Source organism: Triplophysa dalaica, chromosome 14 (genome assembly GCF_015846415.1).
Source record: "Triplophysa dalaica isolate WHDGS20190420 chromosome 14, ASM1584641v1, whole genome shotgun sequence".
Classification (NCBI taxonomy): domain Eukaryota; kingdom Metazoa; phylum Chordata; class Actinopteri; order Cypriniformes; family Nemacheilidae; genus Triplophysa; species Triplophysa dalaica.
The window spans coordinates 20,001,479-20,026,250 of NC_079555.1; the positions used below are offsets into that span (position 1 = coordinate 20,001,479).

General features: G+C 37.8%; 1 protein-coding gene across 1 annotated transcript in view; it reads left to right on the forward strand.

The window, feature by feature from the left end:
- The window catches only part of myo5aa (myosin VAa), a 58,485-nt gene that overhangs the window by 20,931 nt on the left and 12,782 nt on the right, over positions 1 to 24,772 (forward strand). Inside the window, exons 8-30 of the mRNA XM_056765926.1 lie at positions 297 to 404; positions 623 to 729; positions 815 to 1,080; positions 1,942 to 2,023; positions 2,153 to 2,293; positions 2,547 to 2,672; positions 4,119 to 4,202; positions 8,448 to 8,606; positions 8,717 to 8,814; positions 9,323 to 9,409; positions 9,489 to 9,597; positions 9,765 to 9,976; positions 10,069 to 10,225; positions 12,154 to 12,393; positions 12,894 to 13,142; positions 14,368 to 14,461; positions 14,791 to 14,939; positions 15,869 to 15,979; positions 16,077 to 16,214; positions 16,453 to 16,509; positions 18,436 to 18,663; positions 19,581 to 19,681; positions 22,636 to 22,834. Coding sequence (XP_056621904.1) covers positions 297 to 404; positions 623 to 729; positions 815 to 1,080; positions 1,942 to 2,023; positions 2,153 to 2,293; positions 2,547 to 2,672; positions 4,119 to 4,202; positions 8,448 to 8,606; positions 8,717 to 8,814; positions 9,323 to 9,409; positions 9,489 to 9,597; positions 9,765 to 9,976; positions 10,069 to 10,225; positions 12,154 to 12,393; positions 12,894 to 13,142; positions 14,368 to 14,461; positions 14,791 to 14,939; positions 15,869 to 15,979; positions 16,077 to 16,214; positions 16,453 to 16,509; positions 18,436 to 18,663; positions 19,581 to 19,681; positions 22,636 to 22,834 — 3,302 coding nt within the window. The remainder of the gene's footprint in view (positions 1 to 296; positions 405 to 622; positions 730 to 814; positions 1,081 to 1,941; positions 2,024 to 2,152; positions 2,294 to 2,546; positions 2,673 to 4,118; positions 4,203 to 8,447; positions 8,607 to 8,716; positions 8,815 to 9,322; positions 9,410 to 9,488; positions 9,598 to 9,764; positions 9,977 to 10,068; positions 10,226 to 12,153; positions 12,394 to 12,893; positions 13,143 to 14,367; positions 14,462 to 14,790; positions 14,940 to 15,868; positions 15,980 to 16,076; positions 16,215 to 16,452; positions 16,510 to 18,435; positions 18,664 to 19,580; positions 19,682 to 22,635; positions 22,835 to 24,772) is intronic.

The following is a 24,772-nucleotide window of genomic DNA, read 5'->3' on the forward strand; positions in this document are numbered from 1 at the left end:
TCTCTTTATGGGCCTCTGTTGCCAAGCAACAAAGTATCATTCCCTTAATCTATGAAGAGGGAATTGTATTTTAGGATATATGTCTAAATCCGTCAGTGATGTCTGGTTTGAGTAAAATAAGGGCCTGTGTAATTCTTTAAATACCTCAGGTTTTCTACCATTACAGTTTCGAGAGCTTTCTGTACTCAGATAGTCTGAATACACCCATATTCACGTTTTTCTAGATCCATGTTTAACTTGACCATTTTTTCCCCTAAAAATATTTTTCTTTTTTCCAAATTTTTATGTTTTTACAGGGACAGCCAATGATTTTCACTACACGAAACAGGGCAGAAACCCAGTAATAGATGGGGTGGATGATGCTAAGGAGATGTCGACCACCAGAAACGCCTTCACACTGCTCGGTCAGACAGCTTAATGTCTTTTTTAATCATTTCATAATATATTCATTTACATTACAGTACTCTACTTCATAAATGCAAATGAGTCAATTATAAGTGAGATATTAATTTACCCAAATACTATAAACACTGTCCCTTTCAGAGTTATTATAGTTTTGTTTTCGGTTTATTTATATGTTGAACTAGCTTTAATTTTGTTCAACTTTAATGTGTCTGTTCAGGTGTGAATGAGTCCTATCAGATGGGCTTGTTTCAGATTCTTGCATCAATTTTGCACTTGGGGAATGTGGAGGTGAAAGACAAAGATTCAGACAGCAGTATTATTCTTGTAAGTCTCTCCAAAATCACCCACAATAAAGAGTTTAAAGTTAGTTTCATGCATTTAAAGATGCTATTCCCTCTGTTCCCACCAGCCAAATAATGCTCACCTGAGCGTGTTTTGTGAATTGATGGGCGTGACATATCAGGACATGTCTCATTGGCTGTGTCATAAGAAGCTAAAGACGGCAACCGAGACCTACATAAAACCCATTCCCAAACTACAGGCCATAAACGCCCGTGATGCTCTCGCTAAACACATCTACGCCAAACTCTTCAACTGGATCGTTGACCATGTGAACAAAGCACTGCATTCAACAGTCAAACAGCATTCTTTCATTGGAGTCCTGGACATTTACGGGTGTGTCTGCACCTCTGAGAAGAACAATTATTTGATAGTTTAAATCTGAATAATTGAATTAAGGTGTTTTATTTGGAGCTGATGCAAGTACAATTAAGGGTAACTGATCAGACAAATACATTGTTTACAATGTAAACTATTTTGTACAGTACACCTAACCCCAACACTTCATTTAACACGTTATATACAGTATATATGACCCTGGACAACAAAACCATTCTTATGGGTAAATGTTTCGAAATTGAGATTTTTACATAATCTGAAAGCTATATAAATAAGATTTTGCACTTTTGCACTAAGCGTTCAAAAAACAAAATATTGAGAAAATTGCCTTAGAAGTTATTAATCAGGGGCACTGCGGCAGGCCATGCACTCACAAAAATAAAGTTTTTATATATTTAAGGTAGGAAACTTAAAAAAATATCTTCATGGAACATGATCCTTACTTAATATCCTATTGATTTTTGGCATAATAGAAAAATCGATAATTTTGACCGATACAATGTATTTTTGTCTTTTACTAAAAATGTTCCCGTACTACTTAGGACAGGTTTTGTGAACCAGGGTCACATATATGAATCAAATACAGTAATTACTGTAGATGATGGTAATCAAAAGCAACCAACACTAAACTAAGTCCTAACCTTATAGTAACAACATGCTGTTTAATGATATTGCTAATATAACTGTTATATAATATTACATGTGTTAAGCATTTTGCACTAGCAGTGGTAAAGTATAGTAGGATTATATAAACCCAGGGATAAAAGTGATGCTCGGTTAGCAGTTTAAGTTTGGATACAGTAGTAGAGGACAGGGTTAAGGTACGGATGTTGATGTAGTTTTGTTATATTTTTCCAGGTTTGAAACATTTGAGATCAACAGTTTTGAACAATTCTGTATCAATTATGCCAATGAGAAACTCCAGCAGCAGTTCAACATGGTGAGTGTCCTGCCCCACTGCTTATCAGAACAGATCTGAGTTGAATATGTTTAATTCTACTAATTGATTATGTTAATGATTTGTGATACATCAGTCTTTTTCTCTCCTCTTTCTGTGTTTTCTGAACAGCATGTTTTTAAGCTGGAACAAGAGGAATACATGAGAGAACAGATTCCCTGGACTCTCATCGATTTCTATGATAACCAGCCCTGTATCAACCTCATCGAGGCCAAGATGGGCATCCTCGACCTGCTGGATGAAGAGTGCAAGGTAGTGAAAAACTGTATTTCATACAAGCATGACTGGTTGGATTCATATAATATTTTTGATTGGAAAAAAAAAATTGTAAATCTCAATCTGTCAGATTAGTCATCGAAGATCCTAAGATCCCAGAACACTGCTTTTCAGTGTGAAGTATTTGTATGTGCATTTTTTTATTGTGTTATTCATTTATGAAATGTTTGAGTTCATTTTCATAAAAAGCAAAAGCATATTAACTCTGAGCCTCTTTCTCTCTGACCAGATGCCGAAGGGTTCGGATGACTCTTGGGCTCAGAAGCTGTATAACACTCATTTGAAGACGTGTGCACTTTTTGAGAAACCTCGGATGTCCAATAAAGCCTTCATTATTCAGCACTTCGCAGATAAGGTACACACACACACTTCTCACTCTGAGGCTGGTTCAGCATATTTGACGACATGGTGTATTTATATTCATTCATCAACATAAATGAAAAGGTTCTGCTCCTAAACCTAGTGAGCTGCCTACATAGATAGCATTCTAAAGCATTGTGGGAACACGCTATACGCTACAAAAGCTTCACAGAAGCTCCAAAAGGCTATAAATGACACGAGGCGATGAATTAAGGTGTTGTCTAGGGAACCGATTAGTCATTTTTCACAATTTTTTTATACTTTTTAAACATGAATATATGGCTTAAGATACTTAAGTCGCTTTTATTAAAATGTCCTAAATAAAAACATTACTGGTGTGCATCTTGGTAATGACATATTTTAAGATATATATTTTCAATGAAGATAGCTTAAACTTTAATTTTAGTGTGGGACTAGCCTTAAGCCCTGTCTGTGAAACCAGACAATAAAATCTTTTCATTTAAAGTCTTAGCTATGATTAAAGTCTTAGATATGAAAGTTAGATATGAGATTCTCTTTCAGTTTGGACGGGACAATTCGAAACTGAGCCAGTGTGTGTTAAATGCAGACTTTCATACATTAATATTATATTAATATTAATGAAAATGTTTGTTTGTGTGATGTCCTCACATGAGCTCATGCTGGCTGCAGTGATGTACTGATCTGTTTTAAGAGCAGTATCAGATATCTGTGTAAGGAAACCTTGATGGGGAAGGAGGGTGAGACACATTCAGAGATTTAAATGGGGAACTCTCCCAAAAATTAGAACTGACCCTCAGGCCGCTCGACAAGCCTAGGACATTTGTTCATCTCCGCAACACAAATTAAGATAGTTTTAATGAGATTTGCAAGCTTTCTTAGACCCGCCCATAGACAGCAACGTAACTGAGCACAGAATTTCAGTTAAGTTGCTGTCTTTGGGCGTTGCGAAGATGAACGGATGAACTGAAAGGCTTGTCGAACAACTTGACGGGAGATTTTTTATTTTTCGGCTGAGTTTCCTTTCACATACATTCACACACACACGCAAATATGTTTTATTATCTCTGTGGGGACAGCCCATAGGCATAATCAGTTGTATACTGTAAAAACTGTATATTTTATCCCCTACCCCTTACCCAACCCCTAAACCTAAAGATCCTAGAAAACTTTTTTGCCTTTTTAGATTTTCAAGAATTATCGTTCTGTACAATTTATAAACTTTTGTGCCCGTGGGGACCTCAATTTTGGTCACCATGAGTCAATGTGCATTCAGGTTTAGGTCCCCACTAACATATAAAAACCACAAAGTCCACAAACACACACACAGTAAAATTCCCAGGAGTCTGAGCAGCAGAAAGCCTAATCATCTGCTATTCTGGTGTCTAAGAGCAACATTTGAGATGTGAAAGAGTCTGAGTTAATTTTTTTCTTTGCTATAAAAAATCCCTTGTTGTCTCAGGTTGAGTATCAGTGTGACGGTTTTCTGGAGAAGAATAAAGACACAGTGAATGAGCAGCAGATCAATGTTCTGAAGGCCAGCAAGGTGAGTAAACATATCTCTGAATCTTCACGTCCTGCTCTCATGTTTCAAGCACACACTGCTTAAACACAAGGTTGTGAGATGTCAATGGTTTTAACTGTATAGAACCACAGACATCACCTGTAAGGAGAATCTTACTCGGGTGTTTTATTTTGAGATTTTGACTTTTTGGGTTTAGTCTGTAAAGGTCAATGAAAGGATGCCATCTCCTGGTCATAGATAATCGGTGCAATATATCACAGTCCACACGGCATACATGACTAAATGATTAATATGTTTTCCTTTCTAAATCTGTCCCCTGCATTGTCTCTTTAGGACTTAGTTCACTTACAGTTTTGAGTTGAGGTGTTTACAGATAAAGTCTGTTTCTGCAGTCTTGACACAACATTAGCGTGACTCCACAGTACCCGAGATGTCTGCCGGTTCAAACAAAACCCTGCTGCATACTTCACACTGTCAGCTGTGCCCTCCAGGCATCGTGGGTGTGTTTATTGGATTTTCTAGAAATTTTGCAAGACAGGCACTCATACATTACATGAAAGACCCAATAGAAAAGAAAAATTGACCGACTTGTGGCCCAGATAACCCTTCCAAAAAAAAAAAAATTTACTGTATTACATGCTATGTCTCTTATGCTCTCAAACACTTTTTCTCTTTAGAGCGAGGCAGAACATGTTTGGTATAGCAAACTAATCCTGAAATAATGATAACAGCTCGAACAAGAAGATACGGTTCGACTTTAAAGTCAAGTTAACAGTAAATATGAGCATGAGGCTCAACTTAACTGCTTATTAAGATCAGTGTGTATGTGGTTCATTCAGATCTTTTCGTTACACAGGTCACAGTCAGCCTCTGTCGTTCCTTTGGTTCATATCATTGGTCATCATTTTGTATCATCATACTTGCATGCATCTACAGTTCTGACCTGTGCATTCATCTGCCATGTTCATTTGTATGTTTGTGAATTATTATACAACCAGACACCAGCTAAATATTCACTCTCATTAAAAATATGATGTTATTCAGTCAATATGTGCACATGAAAGTTTTCTTAACAACGCCTTTCCCTCAGGTTTTGATCTAGTTTAAAAGTTGAAGGTTTGAGGGATAACACAGGCTTTACATGCAGACTCCTAGGCAGAAATTGATATACATGAATAGATGGGTTACGTTAATATAAGGTTAGTGTTAAAAGAAAGTACAGTAAGAACCGTTTGTTACTTGTATTTGGAAAGTGAGTCCACATAAACAATAATATACTGTGACTGTATTTAAATGGAGATAAATAGGCTACTGTATATAGACTTACTGAACCCCCGTGTACTGTATTTATTAAATGTTGTGACATTAAAATAACACTACAAGTAGAACTTGACAATTCATGATAATTTTTAGAACAATCTGTGGTCATTGCTGGTGTCTAAGCTGGTTTGCTATTCATCAAGTTCATTTTACACATCTGACTGATGTATTTTGTGTATCTTTAATTTTTTTTTCTCATTGTGTTGTGTTGTCTATGTGTTGTTTGTGCCCATGACAACCGGTACCACTGCAGAAGGTAAACTTAAGCATATGCTTTAGGTTCTCTCACTCTTTCTCTCTCTCTCTCTATTCATTTAATTTGATCAAAGGTACTTTATTGGCATGCTTGTGTGTAGTTACAATGTTGACAAACCATTTTACATCTATCACCATCAGTCTTGTACTTCCCCCTTCCTTTTCTATGTGTGTAGAGAGAGACAAACATTTCTCAGCATGTTCAAACCGTTGCTTTCTGATGAGAGGGACACAATCTCAGTACTGCATTGACTATCCAAGAAAATCAAATCTGCCTCTAGAGATCCGCCGGTCAATCAAACAGACCACAGTGCTCTCAATATCTGCCACACATTTGGACCAGCAGTTTTTCTTTTAAATAGTGATCAATCTTTAGGACTCTTTCTCCACAAAATCGGTTTCTTTCTTTTCTAAAATGGAGGAGAAATTTAAAGAGTTAAGGGGAGATTCACATTTCATGTCTTTTGCGGGTGCAATTTTGTTATTTTAAATGTAGACACGCATATACGGTTTGCATCGAAATCAATTATTGTTCAACTTAATAGGTTGCGCACACCGCGGGTTATTTGACTAGAGAAAGGGCGTTTCTTTTTTGCACGCATTTTCTGCAGATTTTAGATGCGAAATTTGAAATGGGGCTAATACAGCTTTTTCCCAAGCTACAATAAAGGTGTCATAAAAGTAATACATATTTTCATGTGAAGTCATGATGACGTAATACACACAATACTTATGATTTTTTTCTCCTTTTATAAACTTGAGGAGTGTGGACGCTATTGTACAAAAAAACATTTTTTTGGGGGGTTCTAATGCTGTTTTTTTTTTTTCGAGGCAAACAATTTTCTTTAAAAATGCTGATAAAATGCTACAGCCGAACACGTCCGCATTGTGTTGAGCTGGAGTTTGTTTGAAGTGTGTGGGGATTTTATGTTAAAGCTGTCATTCACATAAAGACTGTGTTATTTTGCTTTGCCTGCAGCCGCTGTATGCTGTTTCATCTCTCTGGGAACAAACTGTTCATGCATCAGGCCCTTACTCTTCAATACTGCCCCCACTCTATAATGATTTGTTTGTCTTTGTGTGCATAGTCAATAATGCTCTGATTATTTCCCTATTATTTTGGATTAAAACAAGTTACAAAGCATAACAGTTCACTTATCAGAGGCCTTTTAAACACTGTGAAGTTTTTGGAGTGACAACCCGTCAGCATCTAGTGCCTGTAGCAGAACATGAATGGCAACAGTTAACAACGGTGTCCTAACTAGGTGTGATGTATGGCACCACATAAATAGAAGCTCAGTTACATAATGTTTTTGGACGCTGGTTGCCACAATCGCAGAAAGACTGCACCAAAGTCTGTTTACTGAAGTCGTGCAACCCGGCGGCCATGTTTGCACACCTCTGGGCAGCAATTTACGTATCACAAATCACGATTAACCAGCATATTTCCTCTCAGTAATTAAACATGACATGATCTGGCAAGCGCCTTACGAGAGCCCCCCCCCAGATAATCGTCAGTCTTCGCTGATTGACGATTGGCTCGTTTACTGGAAGGCATGACTTCCTTAGCTAAAGCGGCCATTTTGAGCGTTGCATTCCTCGCCACACATTGTAACGGCAGTGGCGCATATTGTTAGTTAATATCTTTGGACTAAACACACCGCTCTGACTTATTTGGAAGAGATTTCTTTTTTTGTTTGATTATTTTGTGTCTGACATGGGGTAGAAGTTATTTGAAAAATGCGCACGTCACTCCTATAAATAAGCAAACTCTAGGTGGCCTCTTAAAGGGGTCATATGGCGCAAATACGCGTTTTTCTGTGTTTTTGGTGTGTTATAAGTTGCCCATGCATGTATTAAACACATTAAACACGTAAATTTGCAAAAATGAAAGTGTCGGAACAAAAGATGCATTCTATCTAAAATCGAATCCTCACCCAGACCTGCCTGAAACAACTCGTGTAATCACACCCCGACAAATCTACGTCAGTTCGTGGTTTGACTAGACTAAGACCGCCCAAATGTATACTTAAGTAAGGTGGGCGTACCTGTCAGTACAATTGCTTTGGAACCTGATATTTCAAATATGGTAAGAGGCGTTACATTCCTGTCACACACTTGCAGTATTCGACCAATCACTATGTTCTGGTTAACTGGCCAATTATAGCACTCCACGCTTTTCAGAGCGATGAGCTTTGAGCTTTGAGGCGTTTTTGAACAATAAATCATGTAAACACATTGCATTACATCTAAAACAAACAATAATATTCGCTTTTGGTTTGTCAAATCACCCCTTTAACTAAAATGAAGTTGAAATATTTCAATTATATTTGTAATATCTAATGACAGTCACTTAGAAGTCTCTTGATTCATTTTTAAACTAAAGCTGCGTTCAGATGTTAGAAAGCGTTCCATAGCTTTGGTTGTCCTAGAAACATTTATAAAGAAACCTGCAGTTACAGACGAGAGACGGCTGACGTGAGCTCCCCTTCTGTAAATCTCAACTTCATCGACACCCACTTCCTGTCGCCAACGGTCACTGTCACCATTGAAATGAATGACATCGCCTCGCTTTGTCACTGGAGGTCTAAACGGGGCTTAAGTCAAAAAGAGTTTGGTTAATAATATTATAGGAGCATTCGTTGGTCCACCAGACTTGATTGTGAAGTTTGTATTGGCTGTAATTCCCAGTTTGACCTGTTGGTGGAGCTGTTCCAGGATGAAGAGAAAGCCACAAGTCCGACTGGTGCTCCTCTGGCTCCTGGAGGACGAACACGTCTCAGCGTCAAACCAGACAAGAAAAAAGCCGGCCAGGCCAGCAAAGAGCACAAGAAGACGGTCGGACTGCAGGTGATGGCCTTTTATTATCAAACTGTTTTTATTTTTTTATTTCACAAATAAAGCAACAAGGCTGAAAAGTTTAAAGAATGAATATTGTTTCAATTTCTCTTCTTCTTTAGTTCCGCAATTCTCTTCAGCTGCTAATGGAAACACTGAATGCAACTACACCACACTATGTTCGCTGCATCAAACCCAACGATCACAAATTTGCCTTCACGTCAGTGTCTTTTCACTCTGTTTCTTTAAGCACACACATCATATAGTGCTAATGTGGTCTGAAAATTTAAAATAGTATATACCTGTAGAGGTGAATTCATATAGTGATCAATTATTTTCATGTCAACTACACTTTGGGTTACGTCCAACAAACAGTTACTCAGCACATAGCATACAGTAGAAATACATTTTGGGGGCAGTGAAAGTAAATTCTCAGTGTAAAATGACAGCATAAGGCTTTGTCTCCACCATATATGTAGTAATATGCATATAGGTATGTATTCTTTATAAACATAGTGAAAGTCTAAATTCTTGATATTAAATCTCACAAAAGACTGGTTTGAGAATAATTTCTGCATTTGTTCAAACTGTTTTAAAGGGAAAGATCACTCAACATGATTAAATCTGTCATCATTGTACAGATTCTGAGCTGAGTTTATCTATGTAGGTTTTGACGTGCTTATATTTCTAGTCTGATATTGTTCTGGTCTGCTTTTGCACATTTCCAGGTTTGACCCAAAGAGGGCAGTGCAACAGCTGCGTGCATGTGGAGTCTTGGAAACCATCCGAATCTCTGCAACAGGTTTCCCATCCAGGTATCAGAACATCCATACAGCATCATACTGCATTGCTTTTGTCATGCACATCATGATTGTTCGTGTTTTCCTATTTCAGGTGGACCTATCAGGAGTTCTTCAGCAGGTATCGTGTCCTGATGAAACAGAAAGATGTCTTGACAGATAAGAAGATGACCTGCAAAAATGTTCTGGAGAAACTGGTGCAGGTACTGTGCATAAGCAATCTCTTCCTATGAAACACCAGTAAAAAATACAACATTCTGTTAAAGTAAACTTTAATTCTTACACTTTTTCTATTGCTAAGAGTTACTTTGAAAGTTGTTCTTAAGCTGGCCTTAAATAATTGTGACTTTACTTTTTGGTTTTCCAATAGGATCCGGATAAGTACCAGTTCGGGAAAACCAAGATCTTTTTCCGAGCGGGGCAGGTTGCGTACCTGGAGAAACTGCGTGCAGACAAGCTGCGTGCTGCTTGCATCCGCATCCAGAAGACAATCCGCTGCTGGCTGGCACGCAAGAAGTACCTGCGAATGAAACACGCTGCCACAACTATCCAGAGATACGTCCGTGGATACCAGGCCCGCTGGTGAGAGGAGTCATAGTGGGCGGGGCCAGCCATTAAGTGTTGTAAAAGCACCTGACCATGTGTTGACCATGTGCATTGTTTTCTGTTTTCAGTCTTGCAAAGTTCCTGCGTCGCACACGGGCCGCAATCGTCATCCAGAAGTACCAGCGCATGTATGTTCAGAAGACGTGTTACAGGCGCAAGCAGGCTGCAGCTCTGGCCATGCAGTGCATACTCAGAGCGTACATGGCCAGACAGCTTTACAAAGCGGTGAGCCATATGAATACACTCTCTCAAACTTATAGACATGTGTGCAGCAGTCACAAACACACTCCCCATTACTGTTTTTTATCTTATCAGATATCAACTTTTCACTACATGATTACCATAGGCAAAGATTTCACAATACCAATATTATCACAGTATTAAAATGTGTTTTTTTATGAATAAATAATGCTATCAGTCATATTCATCCTTATTTTTGTTTATTTTGCGTTTTCTTTTTTTGCACTATGAATAATTCTTCAAATAAGAGTGTAGGGAGTTTGAGAGATTGAGTTTGTAACCGTTGTGGCTATTAAAGCAACATTTTAAACATGAGCTGAATTATTTACAATCCTATTAACAGAGTACTGTTGTAATTATGTTTTTTAGTATCATATTTATTGTCAATACAACTATATTGGGACACCCCATTTCTGCATATATTATTAAGTTGAGGTTAGGTTTCTATACTGAGAGATAAAGATACAGCAGGTTTACACATGATGCTAGCAGCACAGTTTATAATTAACACACTGGAAACCAGTGAATTATTTCAGGCATGAGACACATGACTGCTGAAAGCTGCATCCCTGGAGAAATGAATGCTAATGGTTTACCACCAAAGAACCTAACAGTACTCTACAGTTTATAAAGTTTTACACTCGGTGCACTTTGTGTCTGTTGCTGTACTACTGTTCACACCATGAACTATAAATAACTACACAATTGAACTATAAAACCTAAAATGATTAATGCGCACTACAACTATTGAGTAACAATTAAACATTGACAGCCCATTCAAATATATTCTATCATAAAGACTCATGCATTTAAATGTGAAACTACAGTATGCAAGCTTAAATTAACTGTAACGTTATTGTTTGTTGGTGTGGATGCTAATATTGTTATTTTTTCTTTATAGTTATTGTTCTTGGTGGAAACTGGCCTTAACTTTTTTCCTGCTGTTGACAAGATCTTGTCATTAATTACAACACTTCTCTTTTATATAGTGGGGGCACTGCTGCACATTTTCTGAAACAGTACAGCATCTACAGATCAAAAACAAGTTTTATCTGTTTTATATCTTTGATCTGATTCCAATCTGGAATGGTAACAAAAAACAACATTTTTAACCCTATTTATAAAATAGTTTTTTATTTGACTGTTAATATAAATTAAATATTTGCCTATTTATACAACATATTCTGGGGGCCTTGAAGGTTTTGTCAATATGATACAAATATCAGCTGGTGCTGACTGGCAACTGGTGGGGAAACATTTAGACGTATGTCTATTATTATTGTAAATATAATTTTTGATTTAAAGGTCAAAATTATATTTTCAGAACACATACAATGTGTCAAGCGCCACAAGTAAGAGTCAAGCTCAGATTGCCCAGACTAGAGTCATATCATATCTGCAAATTTCAGACCATGTGTCTGATACACAGCATCAATCACGTCATGTCACTTTAGATTTCTCCTCTTTACTGTTGGGGTGCAAATATCCAAATCAACAAAGTGAGATTTTGTGATGAACTCATCTCTCTGTGTGGTCATGTGATTTCACTGTGAGCGGGTTGTTCCAGTAGGGACTGTCCCACTGATGGACCACAGCAGCTGGACTCATATTATCATTCTCTCTATTTTGCTCGCTCAATTGCTCAGTCTCTCTCTCTCTCTCTCTCTCTTGCACTCTCTCCCTCCTTCTGTCTCTGTACTTGTTGATCAGCAGTGGATTGTAGAAACAGGATGTGTAATATCTGCAGATTAAAAAGGCAGAAGGTGTGAGGTGGCTAACTCAGAGAACATTCCATTGGACTGACGTTCATTCTTTATTACTTTCTATTAATTCACTTTAAGTGAATGTTTTTCACTTAAAGTGAAAGTGTGTGTTTTTTCCTTTTCCTCATGCTCTGTCTTGTCTTTGTGTAGCTTCTGCGAGAGCACAAGGCCGTCCTCATTCAGAAGATGGTCCGTGGCTGGTTGGCTCGTCAGTGGTACAAGCGGTCGCTCGAAGCCATTGTGTACCTTCAGTGCTGCTTCCGTCGAATGCATGCCAAACGCCAGCTAAAGAAGCTCAAGATCGAGGCCCGATCGGTCGAACACTTCAAGAAGCTCAACATCGGCATGGAGAACAAGATCATGCAACTGCAGCGGAGGGTAGACGAACAGGTACCACTCTGACACCTAACACGGCGAGGATGCTGTGGCTTTTTTTTTAACGCTGGATTTTAGTTATGGATTAGTATAATGTATTGTAATGATAGTGTCCAGCATGGAGCTTCTTTTTAAAAAGCTTCCCAGAATGCACTTCATAAATTTCATTGTTTGCAGATGTCAGTGTAATGTAAAAGGGACTCTTTTGTGTCAGGGGGTGTTGTTTCCTCGCGTTGATAACTTTTCCACTTGGATAATTAAGTAATTCCAGATATAAAAAAGATTTCTCTTGGTCTAAACATTCGCTGTTATAATATATCTGAAAATTACAAGAATATCATGCAGTCTTTACCTGGCTTTAACATTTATATGTATCTCAAGCCCTTTGACAAACAACACATACATACAATTTCCTTATCGAAGCTGGTCAGACGATTATTTACAGCCGGATATTTTTTTCGAAGATGACAAAAAAACACCATTATCTTTGACGTCCTGTTTCGGTTTCATTTTAGAACAAGGATAACCGAGCTCTCAGCGAGCGCTTGAACGGCCTGGAGATCAGTCATGCTACAGAGTCCGAACGTCTGCGCACAGAGCTCAAGCGTCTGCGAGGGGCAGAGGAGGAGGCCAAAAGCAATGGCAACAAAGTCACAACTCTTCTGGAGGAGCTGGAACGTCTGCGCAAAGACCTGCAGATCACGCAGAAAGAGAAGAAGGCCATCGAGGACTGGGCACAAAAATACCAGGATGAGATGGAGAAGGTAAGGGCTGTGTGTTTGTTTACATGTGCCTGGTTCTGCTCTGGGCCTTCACCTGACAAATGCCACTTCATGGACTTGTAGTGTCATATTCTTAACTAAAACATGTCCCAACATGTAAAACGTGTCTCATTTGTCATTTTATAAATTATACTATTGATCATGAGCTCCCGCACTGAGTCCAATGAGCTCATAAGCCAAACCTGCACTTGACCTGACTTCAAAGCAGACGACCACTATTTGCAGTGTATTGAACAGTATTTGAGATAAAATTGGTTCATCTGTGTACTTCATTTAAATGAGCTGATTTAAAATGACTCACTGATTCCTTTGAGTCTTTAATCATCTGTGTACCAAGCAGCCGAGTAAAAACTGATTCCTTTTAGTCATCACACAGTGTTCCCGGAAATCCCTCCGCAAGATTTTTTTTGTTTTGTTTGTTAGTAAAATGATTGTTTGGTTGTATCATGTTGAGGGATTTTCAAATGCTTAATGATTCGATGCCGATAATGAATCGGTTTAAAAAGAATCACCTCATGCGCAAATCCGACATTATTTTATATTTGATTTATATATTGATAATAAATTAGTGTGTTTGTATGTAAGTCAGTAGTATGTGAGTGCTGGTTTATTGTTCAAACTAAACCTCAACGCTCTATTAGCAGCATTAACCATAAAACTAAATCTGACCAGTAAGATAACAAAAATATATTGTTTACAATGAACTTACAATATAATGTTTAATAATACCCCCTTTAAAAACGTATTATTTGTAATAGTTTCACACAATATCTACAGTATACCAAACAGAGTTTGTTTACATAGAGAAATCCACACACAGCAATTACGTCAATAACCTGCCGTCATCTGCCTAGAAAAAGAAGAGCCCTCCAGGATCCTTTGACTAAAACACCTCTATTCTACAGTGTCTGTACATTACTGTCATGACTGATGGATGAGTTCAAGTTATATTTTTAGTGATGGTAGATGATAGCTGAAACTATGTTTCTTTGTAGTCTTTCTTCCAAATATAATATTTTCTTTTTTTAGATACGTGTCTGGGGTTTGAGTCATGTGGGTGGGGTATTTAAGCATACTTCTGAGCCCACCTTACAGTCAAATCCTGATGAACAACATTTAGTCCTGCCCTATATTATTACACACCAAATATTCTAGACTTTGAATGTCAACCCAGAGACTTATTGTGCCTGTGTGTTGTTTGAAACAGATGATCTCAGAACTGAAAGAGCAAAATCACCTGCTGAAGAGCGAGAAAGACAACCTTAACCGACTGATCCAGGAGCAGAGCCAGCAGTTTACAGGTAGAGCTTAATAAAGCCATATAACCTGTCATATACGGTGGCCTCTACTAAAATTGACACCCTGGGTAACATGCGCAAAGAAAGGCTGTGAAAAAAATGTCTTTATTGTTTAACCTTTTGATCTTTTATCACTCTGCTCTCATGGATAGCAAACCATTCCGAACGCAACTGTTTTATCGAAATACAAATGTCTTATATCTACAATGTATATGTACAACATTGATATTGTGACAGGAACGGGATGGATATGACAAATGATGAGTCTGTCGGATGATAGTGTAAACACTGTTTGGTTATGGTGTTTAGCACACAATGTTTGTGTTTTGTAGACAAAATGCAGAGGGCTCTAAAAGAGGAAACCCAGCAATTAGAAAGCGATTTAAATGAGGAACGTTCTCGCTATCAGAACCTGCTTACAGAACATCTGCGACTGGAGGAGAAATACGACGATTTGAAGGAGGAGATAACTCTGGCTGTGGTGAGCGTTCACTTCAACTACACACACATTCAACTGAGATGTCTGGGTCATATATCACCGACCTATTTTATTACTTTTGAGATTTTCTAAAGTATATCGAGGCAATGTTTTCATGACAGTTAATACATTTTACACGGGACATATGACCACAAATGTTTAAGGACTAGCTCATCGTTGTAGTAGTTGTTGTGCTAATATAGCTGCATTTAAATAGAATTGTATTGTAGTATTTTTGTTGTGATTTTCCACTGGAAGTGGTTGGTTCTTCACGACCAATAGCAGATAGAGACTCATAGAAAAGAGTTTTTAAAGAGTAAATATTAATGTTCTTAAAATAACATTTCATGCTGTGTGTAATGCTGCTGTGTGTGATTGTAAGCAGTCTGCCAAGTTGTAAAGCCGAAAGTGAACGAATTACAAAGTTATTGGCTTGGGAAAAAAAGGAGTCAACTCAGAATCACATGAACGATTCGACTCGTCTGTCGTTCTAATTTCAGTTCCGGGTCAGATTTACGTCACTCTGTGTAATGCCCGCCTACCTTCCATTTGCAACACTGCATGCGTTAGACCAATCACAGCAATCTAGACGATCTGTCCAATCAGATCAGAGTAGGCTGAAAGAAAACAGGGGTTTAGACAGATGAATCACCGAATGAATCATTTGAGAGTCGATCAAGATGTAAGCTAATAATAAGTGCCTATTATTAGGAAATGAAAGTGTTTGTACACCGTGTATGTACATAAACTTCCTGTTGGACACTACATAAACCAAAGTAGGACCTTAAGAATCACAAAATATTTACTCTTTAAAGAACGAATGCAGTGAGGATTTGGGGGCATAAGCTTAATCATGATTAAACTAGCGAGTCTTGAAATAGAATTACTGATGTACAGAAGCAGCCCTCTGATGTGTTCTGTCTGTCTTGTAGAACGTTCCCAAACCCGGCCACAGACGCACAGACTCCACACACAGCAGCAACGAATCCGAATGCACATACTCTGAGTTTGCAGAGTCAGAGGAGGGGTCCCGCGGGGGGGAGGTGAGACAAACATCATTCTTAATACTTATTCTCATTAGTTTCTTCTGTAAATGGTTAATTTGTACCATATTGTATACATTTTGTTCTGTCTCTCCAGGATGTTTCAAAAGGGATACTGGACATGTCGCTCTTCCTAAAGCTGCAGAAGAGAGTGTCTGAACTAGAGCAAGACAAACAGTCACTGCAACACGAACTCGATCGCAGAGAGGAGCAGTTTCAGCGGGCTAGAGCCAGGGTAAACACACAGATATGCTGGTCTTATGTGGACTTGTTATCTATGAAATGTTATTTATTCTATCCTCAACCCCTTAACTGTATATTGTATCCTACAGAAAAAACTAAATTGCTCATGGGGACCTTAAAATGTTTCATCTTAAAAATGTGTACTGGTATTACTGTCTTTGTGAAGACATTTATTTAACAAACACATGCTGTTGTTCATAAGGTTGAAATTATGTTTTACTTTCGTTCAGGATGATGAAGAACATAAGAAGGCTCGTGGTGCTGAGCTGGAGTATGAATCTCTCAAGGTAAAGAAAACAGATAAACACTCAAACACAAGCCCAATGACACTCCCACACCACTCCAGTCTGCAGGTCCTTACAGTATTTCTCTTGAGCTTTTTACAATATTACATTGTTTAAAAAGTAGAGACTGACCGATGTATTGTTTTACTGTGTTTTTCCTGATATTTAAGCATTTTTCTAAAATCAATTATCTTTTTTCTAATATCGGATTCACCAATACATGTCTGAAGGGAGACAAGACTACAACAACAGTGACCTACTTAATTAAGAAACTTGATTAAACATTACAGCCGTTTTTGCACAAATGAGATGTGTTACATAAATGCCTGATATGCAGTTTATCCATACAAATATGTTCACATCTGCTCACATTTATTTGTGATGACAGGGCTTTGTTAAACAGCATTCATTAGAACTAGGAAAAATATTTATATTTATATACTTTAGATATATTACTTCACATTTCATTAGACAGTCCATTGTGCATTTTCCATTAAAAGATGCCATCTGATGAGTTCCGTTCAACTCCATCGCTGTTGTGACTGCAAGTGTCTCCTGGTTTCTAAAATTCACATCTGATTTACTTAAGATTGTGTTCAAGAAACTTTTACCTCATGGCCCACATTGTGTCAGCAGGCATTTCATAATGATATGATTCCTTTTAAAACATTAAAACTTTCTACATTTATTTTGCCTATTTTCAATAGTAGTGTTCCTGCTTCTTTATAAATTAAAACAGTATAGATGGTTTCATCTTAACAACATAAACGAACGTTACTGCGGATGCACACTTTTGTGACCCTTACCTCAACTTCTGACACACAGTCACAAACAATAAAGTGCAATCAAAACAAACAATCAAAAGAAACCGAGAAGAACCTTTACTTGGCTAAAATTGTCTCCCCAGTATTTAGATTTTGGACTGCGATTCCAAGTTCAACCGCTAGATGTCAATGTAACATACGGTTTGTTTAAATGCGACTACGCTGCAGTACCCATTCAAAAAAATGTATTTAATAATATGAACATACAACAAAATTCAACGAATAGTTAATTAAATACAATTATTATACAACACAATAATAATATAAATCAATATTAACATAAATTAAATAAAGTATAAAGTTATATTATTAAACAATAGCCAAACACAAACCGGAAGTTAACTGGGGTCAGGTGCATGCGTGTCCGATGAAACGGTCTATAACAATAAATAAAAAATTTGTTTCTGCATATTGAATAGCGGGCACATAAACATGCAAATAATTGGTGTCAAAATCAACAACTTAACTCTCAACTCAACTTTATTTATATAGCGCTTTTTACAATTTTCATTGTTACAAAGCAGCTGTACATGAGACACATTTAATACAAGTATGAATTCTAAAGCAGCCCCCCCGGCCAGGCAGATAGTGCAAAACAATATGCAAACGATGGTGAGGAACCCAAAACTCCCATCGAGAAAAAAAACCTCAGGGGAACCCAGGCCCAACCAGAGAACAATGGTTGATCATTATTTTAAACCAGCTTTCCTGTCAATGCAGAGAAGTGCAGACCAAACAAGAATTTAAAATATTGTATGAAATATTTAAGATATGGTATTATTGTAATATACAAGTAAATTGGCTGTACCAACGGTGAAGACAATGAAAACATCAATATATCAAATTAAAAAGGTGTAATATCAAATCAAAAAGGTGTAATATCAAAAAAGATCAAATGTCAGAAAACATCTATTTTTGAAGATATCATCTGTAGAATAGTACTTGGAACATTGTAGTAATGTTGATATTAAGAAATTTTTTGTGCTTTTTGTGTATACAAATAATTCAACTTAAAACTTCAAAAAATATGCATTGCATTTAATTAAATAAAGTGTCAATAATAATTGATTAAAATAAATGAATTGATTGTCTGGTTTGTCCTCAGCGGCAGGAGCTGGAATCTGAAAATAAGAAGCTGAAACATAATCTAAATCAGATGCGTCAGTCTCTGCGAGGCAGCGGCGAGGCCGGTTCTGCCGCTCCGGGTTCTCCAGCGTACACGGTTCTGCTGGATCAGTTGAATGCTTCCAATGAGGAGCTGGATGTGCGTAAAGAGGAGGTGCTCATCCTGCGATCACAACTCGTCAGCCAGAAAGAGGCCATGCAGCACAAGGTTCGAAACCTTTACTCCTGCATGAACATACTGATGTGCTTCTAACCATATCTTTGTGCACTAATATCTTTTACCTTCAGTGTTCTCTTCATAAATCAGAACATTTCTAACTTCATTTGTTCTTCTGTCTTTTTTTCTTCACTCACATCAGGATGAAAAGGTATGTTGGTTTGATACCTGATTTAAGATTAGAAGCTCAGCTCTATTTTAAGATATGTCAGACTTCCTCCTAAAAAGACCTTTAAAATCTTAAAATATGAAAATTGTTCATTGTTTGCGAAATCTGTTGATCTATTTATTTAGGTAAACCATTCATAGGTTGATTTAGTGGGTTTGATAATGGGATTATAACAACTAATCCTATTAAGCGAATATGTTGAGTATCCTGACCCAAAATATTATCAAATCCTTGATTTCTTGATTTCTTCTCAAAATATGTTTAAAATTCTATTACTGTATATGTAATAATTGTAACATTGTTCACCAATTTTTTTTCATCATCATCAAAGAAAAAATGAAACGGAAAATGGAAAAGGAAAAATTACTGTATCATTTTCTTAATCTGTTGAACATGAAATTAAATATTTTGAAGAATTAAGGGAAAGCAAACTGTTCTAGGTCACCTTTGAGCAAATGTCAGTTGCTGACATTAAGCAACATTAAGTAAGTAAATGTGTACAGGTTCGGGATAACGGTGGGATATTCTTGGCAGAATTTTTGTTTTTGGGCGGAGTATCCCTTTAAGAAAAAATTTGGCTTGAAAATATTACCTGTAAATAAATGCACACACACACACACACACACACACACATACAAACACAAGAACAAACAAGTAGTGTCTGACAGGATTGTCACCCAAGTAAATTAGTAGAGTTGGATGCAGTCATTATGTTAATGTACTCGTCCTGTGTGTGTAGGAGACGATGACTGAACCTTTGCCCTACATTGAGGATGTGCAGAAGCTGACTGATGCCAAGGAGATCTCACAGGCCTACGTGAGCTTGAAAGAAACCAACAGGTACATATCCTTCCTATGCATCTCGTAGACTCCCAATCATTCTTCCAAAACATGAATTTCATCATGGGATTCTTATCATATAACTGTAGCCTTATGCTTGTTCACAATGCACGCATAAGCAGCGCTTATTTTTTGACACACAGGTTAACAGATGAGAGCATTCATACCGCAAGCGTAAGCAGCGCATGCGCGCGGAGCAGAAGTAGATGTAATGCAAGGTGTATACACAATTTAAGGTCCAAAAACGCTGTATTTTCCACATACCATGCATGTTTTTTATCTCCTCTTTGCTCTGCCTCTCTGTAACGCGCAGATTTTTTACGAAGCTCATAGCTCTGAAAAGCGAGGTGTGCTATGATTGGCCAGCTAACCAGTATGTAGTGATTGATCGAATACCGCAAGCGTATGCAGAAATGTAACGCCTCTTACCGTACTTGGAACATCAGTTTCCAAAGCAATTGTAATGAAAGATACGCCCACCTTGCTTGCGTATATATTTGGGCGGTCTTAAGCTGCCCTTAGACTGCAGGATTTTAAAAACCTGACTGATTAAGAAATCTGATTGCAGCACACACATAAGGAGAATCTTGACAGATTATCTTATTTAAAATCTTTAACATGCTCATACTAAAAGATTTAAAACTCTTGGCGCATCACAAACTACAGGAGAATATTAAGATTATCGTTCCAAGTGGACGCACGTACCACGTCATCTGCTCACCAAGAACCGGATGTAAACTACATGTATATGTTGTGACATGAGGGCATCTAATGGTAGTCAAGAATTCATTTAGACGTGATTATAATTTTACATTGTAATTGTGTACACTTCACTTACCTGATATAATTTAAGGTAGATGAAATGCACATGATCAGAACACATGTGTAAGAGAAAAATGATCGCGTCACAAGTCAATAGCTCTCTCCTTAGGTAAGGAAAGTTATACAATCTACATAAAATAAGCATTTTGATGAAGTTCTGGAAGATATTTTGCTCAGTGATGTTTTTAAAATAATGTAATGCGAAATTGCATTTTTGCATACGCTGCCGGTGTGAAAGGACAATGGACACGTGATTCCAACGCTCTCCCAACGCTCCAATCCCATTACGCATACGCGTGCGGTATGAAACGGGCGTTAATCACAACATACACTGTTAGGACTTGCTATCTGGTTGTCTCTCTGTCTTTCTGTTATTTGTTTCTATCTCTCTGTATTTCTCTCTCTCATTGTCTTTTTGTTTGTCTGTCTCTCTTTTTTTTCTATCTGTCTTGTTTTCTGTCTCTTTTTCTACATCTGTCTAAATTCTGTCTTTGCTTCTGTTTGTGTTGATGCTCATCTCTGTCTCACACAGATCACCCAGGTTTACACGCAGGCCGACAGAAGTAAATGAGCTTGTGAACAGGTTGAGGTAACAGATGGACAGGCATGACGTGTTGCTTTTACTGCATGCTTTTGCAGCTCAGAGCAGAAGGTCAAATCTGCTTCATTCTTGTGTCCAGACAATTTTTCAAAGAACATTAATCCTGACCTAAACAATTTTTGAGAAGCTAGATGGTTGACAAAAACCCCTCGCCATGATTATCTGATTCCGTAGTATTGTGCTTTCCTGTCATCTCTCCATTGCCGTGTCTAATAAACCCCAAAAAATCTAAAAGAAAACACTACAATCCAGTAATTTGTTCCCTCAGAATGGCTCTTAATATTTCTAAAGAAAATATACATTTAGTTTCCAAGCAGTTTAAAACCTGTGCATCCTGACAGATGCTGCGCTGCAGTCAGGTGGTCTTATTGATCTTTCTTATTGGATTTCTCGAAAAGGGCATTCTAGTTTTATTTGCAATATGCATGAAGGGAGTAAAGCACGCGACGTTGCCTTTAACAACAGATGCAAAACAGCTTGATGGTATTTGGCAGTGGCTTTGCGCCTGGTTTACCAGACTGTGATGGCCACACTGGGTCCTGTGATGTGGTGTAAGGTGAATGATGCTTTCAGGTGGATGAAGCTGCATATGGGGCGTTTGGCAGACTGCTTTTAATGCTATTGATGACCTAAATTCCGTAAATGGATTTTTTTACGAATGGATGACCAACTTATTTCTTGTTTACATTTGTTCTTTTTTGTTACACCTTTGACCTCTATGTCCACATTATTTCTCTATCAATCATTTTGCTTTTATTCCGTTCTGTGCACTGTTTTATTCATTTTCCCAGCATAATCAGTATTAATATTCATCAAAGAGTCTTCTGATTTACTTGTATGCATTTATCCACTGATACACTTTCCTCTCACCATGCTGTAGTTTTAAGTGTCATTACACACCTCCGAGGGCTACATTTTTTTGCAGCAAAACGTAATTCTTTCTTTGATCCACTCCATCAGATCTCCCTTCCCTGACTACCATAAGCTGAATGAGGATGGGGAACTGTGGCTGGTATATCAAGGGTTAAAGGAAACAAACAGGTTAAAGAACAGAGAGAGCGTGTAGAGATGTATATTCTCCGTCCTCCGTTTGTGCGCTGATTTTGCTTCTTCAACGTCATAAAGACCCGATCTTCTAACATTGTTGCTGTTTTCCTCCACACTGTTGCCTGCAGAATGTTCTCTTTAACACACATACTGCCTTATGGTATCAGAAATGGGAACGTTTTTTAGTGCAAATACTCACCACATTTAACACACAACTGCATGGAATTATGACTGCCATAATGGAGCTGTTATTGATGGCAAACAATAGATTCTGCTAGATAATGCTCTTGTTCAAGGAATAGTTCACCCAAAAATGTGTACTGAGTAAGTGCCTAATAAATGGGGAAATAATGGCTTTATAGTAGATACAAAATTTTGGCCGAACTATCCTAAAAGCTTGAAGTCTTGAAACAGAGTCCGATGAACTGGCACTTTATTTCAGTTGTTTGTCAGACTAAAAGTCAGGATCTCTGTCTGTCTTTAGGTTGTTAGAGTCTCAGCTCCAGGCTCAGCGACGGTCTCATGAGAATGAGGTGGAGGTTTTGCGTGGAGATCTTCAGAGTGTGAAAGAGGAGAATAACCGTCAGCAGCAGCTGTTGGCTCAGAACCTTCAGCTTCCTCCAGAGGCCAGAATCGAGGCCAGTCTACAGCACGAGATCACGCGACTCACCAACGAAAATCTGGTCAGTACATACAGTACACGGCATGCAACACTTTTCTTACACGCACACATGGTGTGTGACTGTTGGACGCTGACTTTCCAGTGTTTTGGGATACGTTGTGAGCTAATAAACATTCATCATCAGCTAAATTGATCCCCATCACACTATGGTTGGTTTTATGAATCATTTCTTTTGACATCTTTTTCATCAAACCATGGACATAATCCATTGTTAATATGTTGTGTTCTCTTTTCATTGAAAATATGGTTTGGTCACACTTCAGTATATGGGTCAGTTCTCGCTATTATCAAACCGTTAACTAAAACTTTCTCCCCAATAAACGCTTAATTTCTTGCATATTAATAGTTAGTAAGGTAGTTGTTAGGTTTAGGTATTGGGTAGGATTAGAGATGTAGTGTATGGTCATGCAGACTATGTGCTTTATAAGTACTAATAAACAGCCAATTTGCCAATAATAGACATGCTAATAACAACCAGCTAATAGGTAGAATTGCCCCCTATACTATCTTCATTTGTTCGTTTTTTATCACTCCGTAGATGTGGGTAGGTTTCTTCAAAAATGCATCATTTTGATTAAACAGCGGAGATAATTAACGTTTTTTGTCAAATATTCCGCACAGATTACACTCGAAACAATCATTAAAAACCGCTAAAACATATACGTTCTAGGTTCTGGGATTCTGTAATTTTTCCCAGTGGTGTGTAATAGCGCCACATGTTGTACAACAGTACAACCACTGATTGCCGTAATAACTCGTCTTTGCCGGGGAACCTCTTTTTTTTAAATGACGAGATAATTCGTCAATGACGGTGAAAGAGTTAAGAGAATAGAAATTATAATGAAAACAATACAGCTGATGATGATTAAAAAAAAACGGACAGCCGTAAAAAGTGTTATCTAGTTACAATTCTTTGTGTAAACAGGCCTTCAATCTATTCGGTTGTTATGTGGTCATGGTAAGAAATACAGTTTTCGGGTCTATTAGTCTATTAATTTCAAGCGGGGCTACAACTTAAACAGCTGTTTATTAGCGCTGTTTACTCATATTACATGTTTAAGTGAAACATTTATTCACTCAAAGTATACACTACAGTGACCAGACTCACGGAATCTACGACATCAATATTTGAAAGAGTTATGTAACATAAATCACTGACTGGCCATGTGGGATTTCCTTACGAAGATAAAGGTCAGGATCACATTTTTCCAATGGTTTTTTAGATCGCCATTGGCGTATATTAGCATTTTTTGTTATTTGCCCATAGCATCTTATTGGGCGTTTGGGCACGGAAACAATAAATGACCTTCCATATATGGTGGTGTGTGACGTCAGACTAGACAAGTGGATAAAAACTCCTGACCGGCAGGTTTCTGTAACAACATCATCTGCTCAGTCGGTTCATCTGATGTGTAGATGTTTTATTCACAGGAGCTCCACTCTGACGACCCAAAGGAGTACAAAGCCTACAGAGTCAGCATGTTACGGAGGATGGTTGTATGTAGGATTGTGTATGCGTGTGCGCATGTATCTGACCACTAACAGACACTGGTGTGTGTTACACTGAATCGCTGGTGTGTTCAGCTCTAACTGTGTGCGTTTAACCCATAGCACTGTGAATCAGCACAGCAGCACAGTTTTACAATCTTTCTTTCTCTCACTGTCTGGGTGAATCTCTCGAAACCTGTCAAGAACATTATGGATTGACTTTTTTAACTCCAAAATAAATGAAAATACATAATTTCTTCTATGTGATAATATTATCATTACTTAAAATCCCAGGGAAGTAACTGGAAGTCGCGATTGTTGTTACTTCCGTATTCTGACGCATTTTAGAGTAAAACTGAATTTCGAATGAGAAAAAATAGTGGGTGTAGCTTGTTTTTGACTGCGATTTGATGTATGAAAACAGTCGCTGCGTTTTGAAACGGAACTGGGA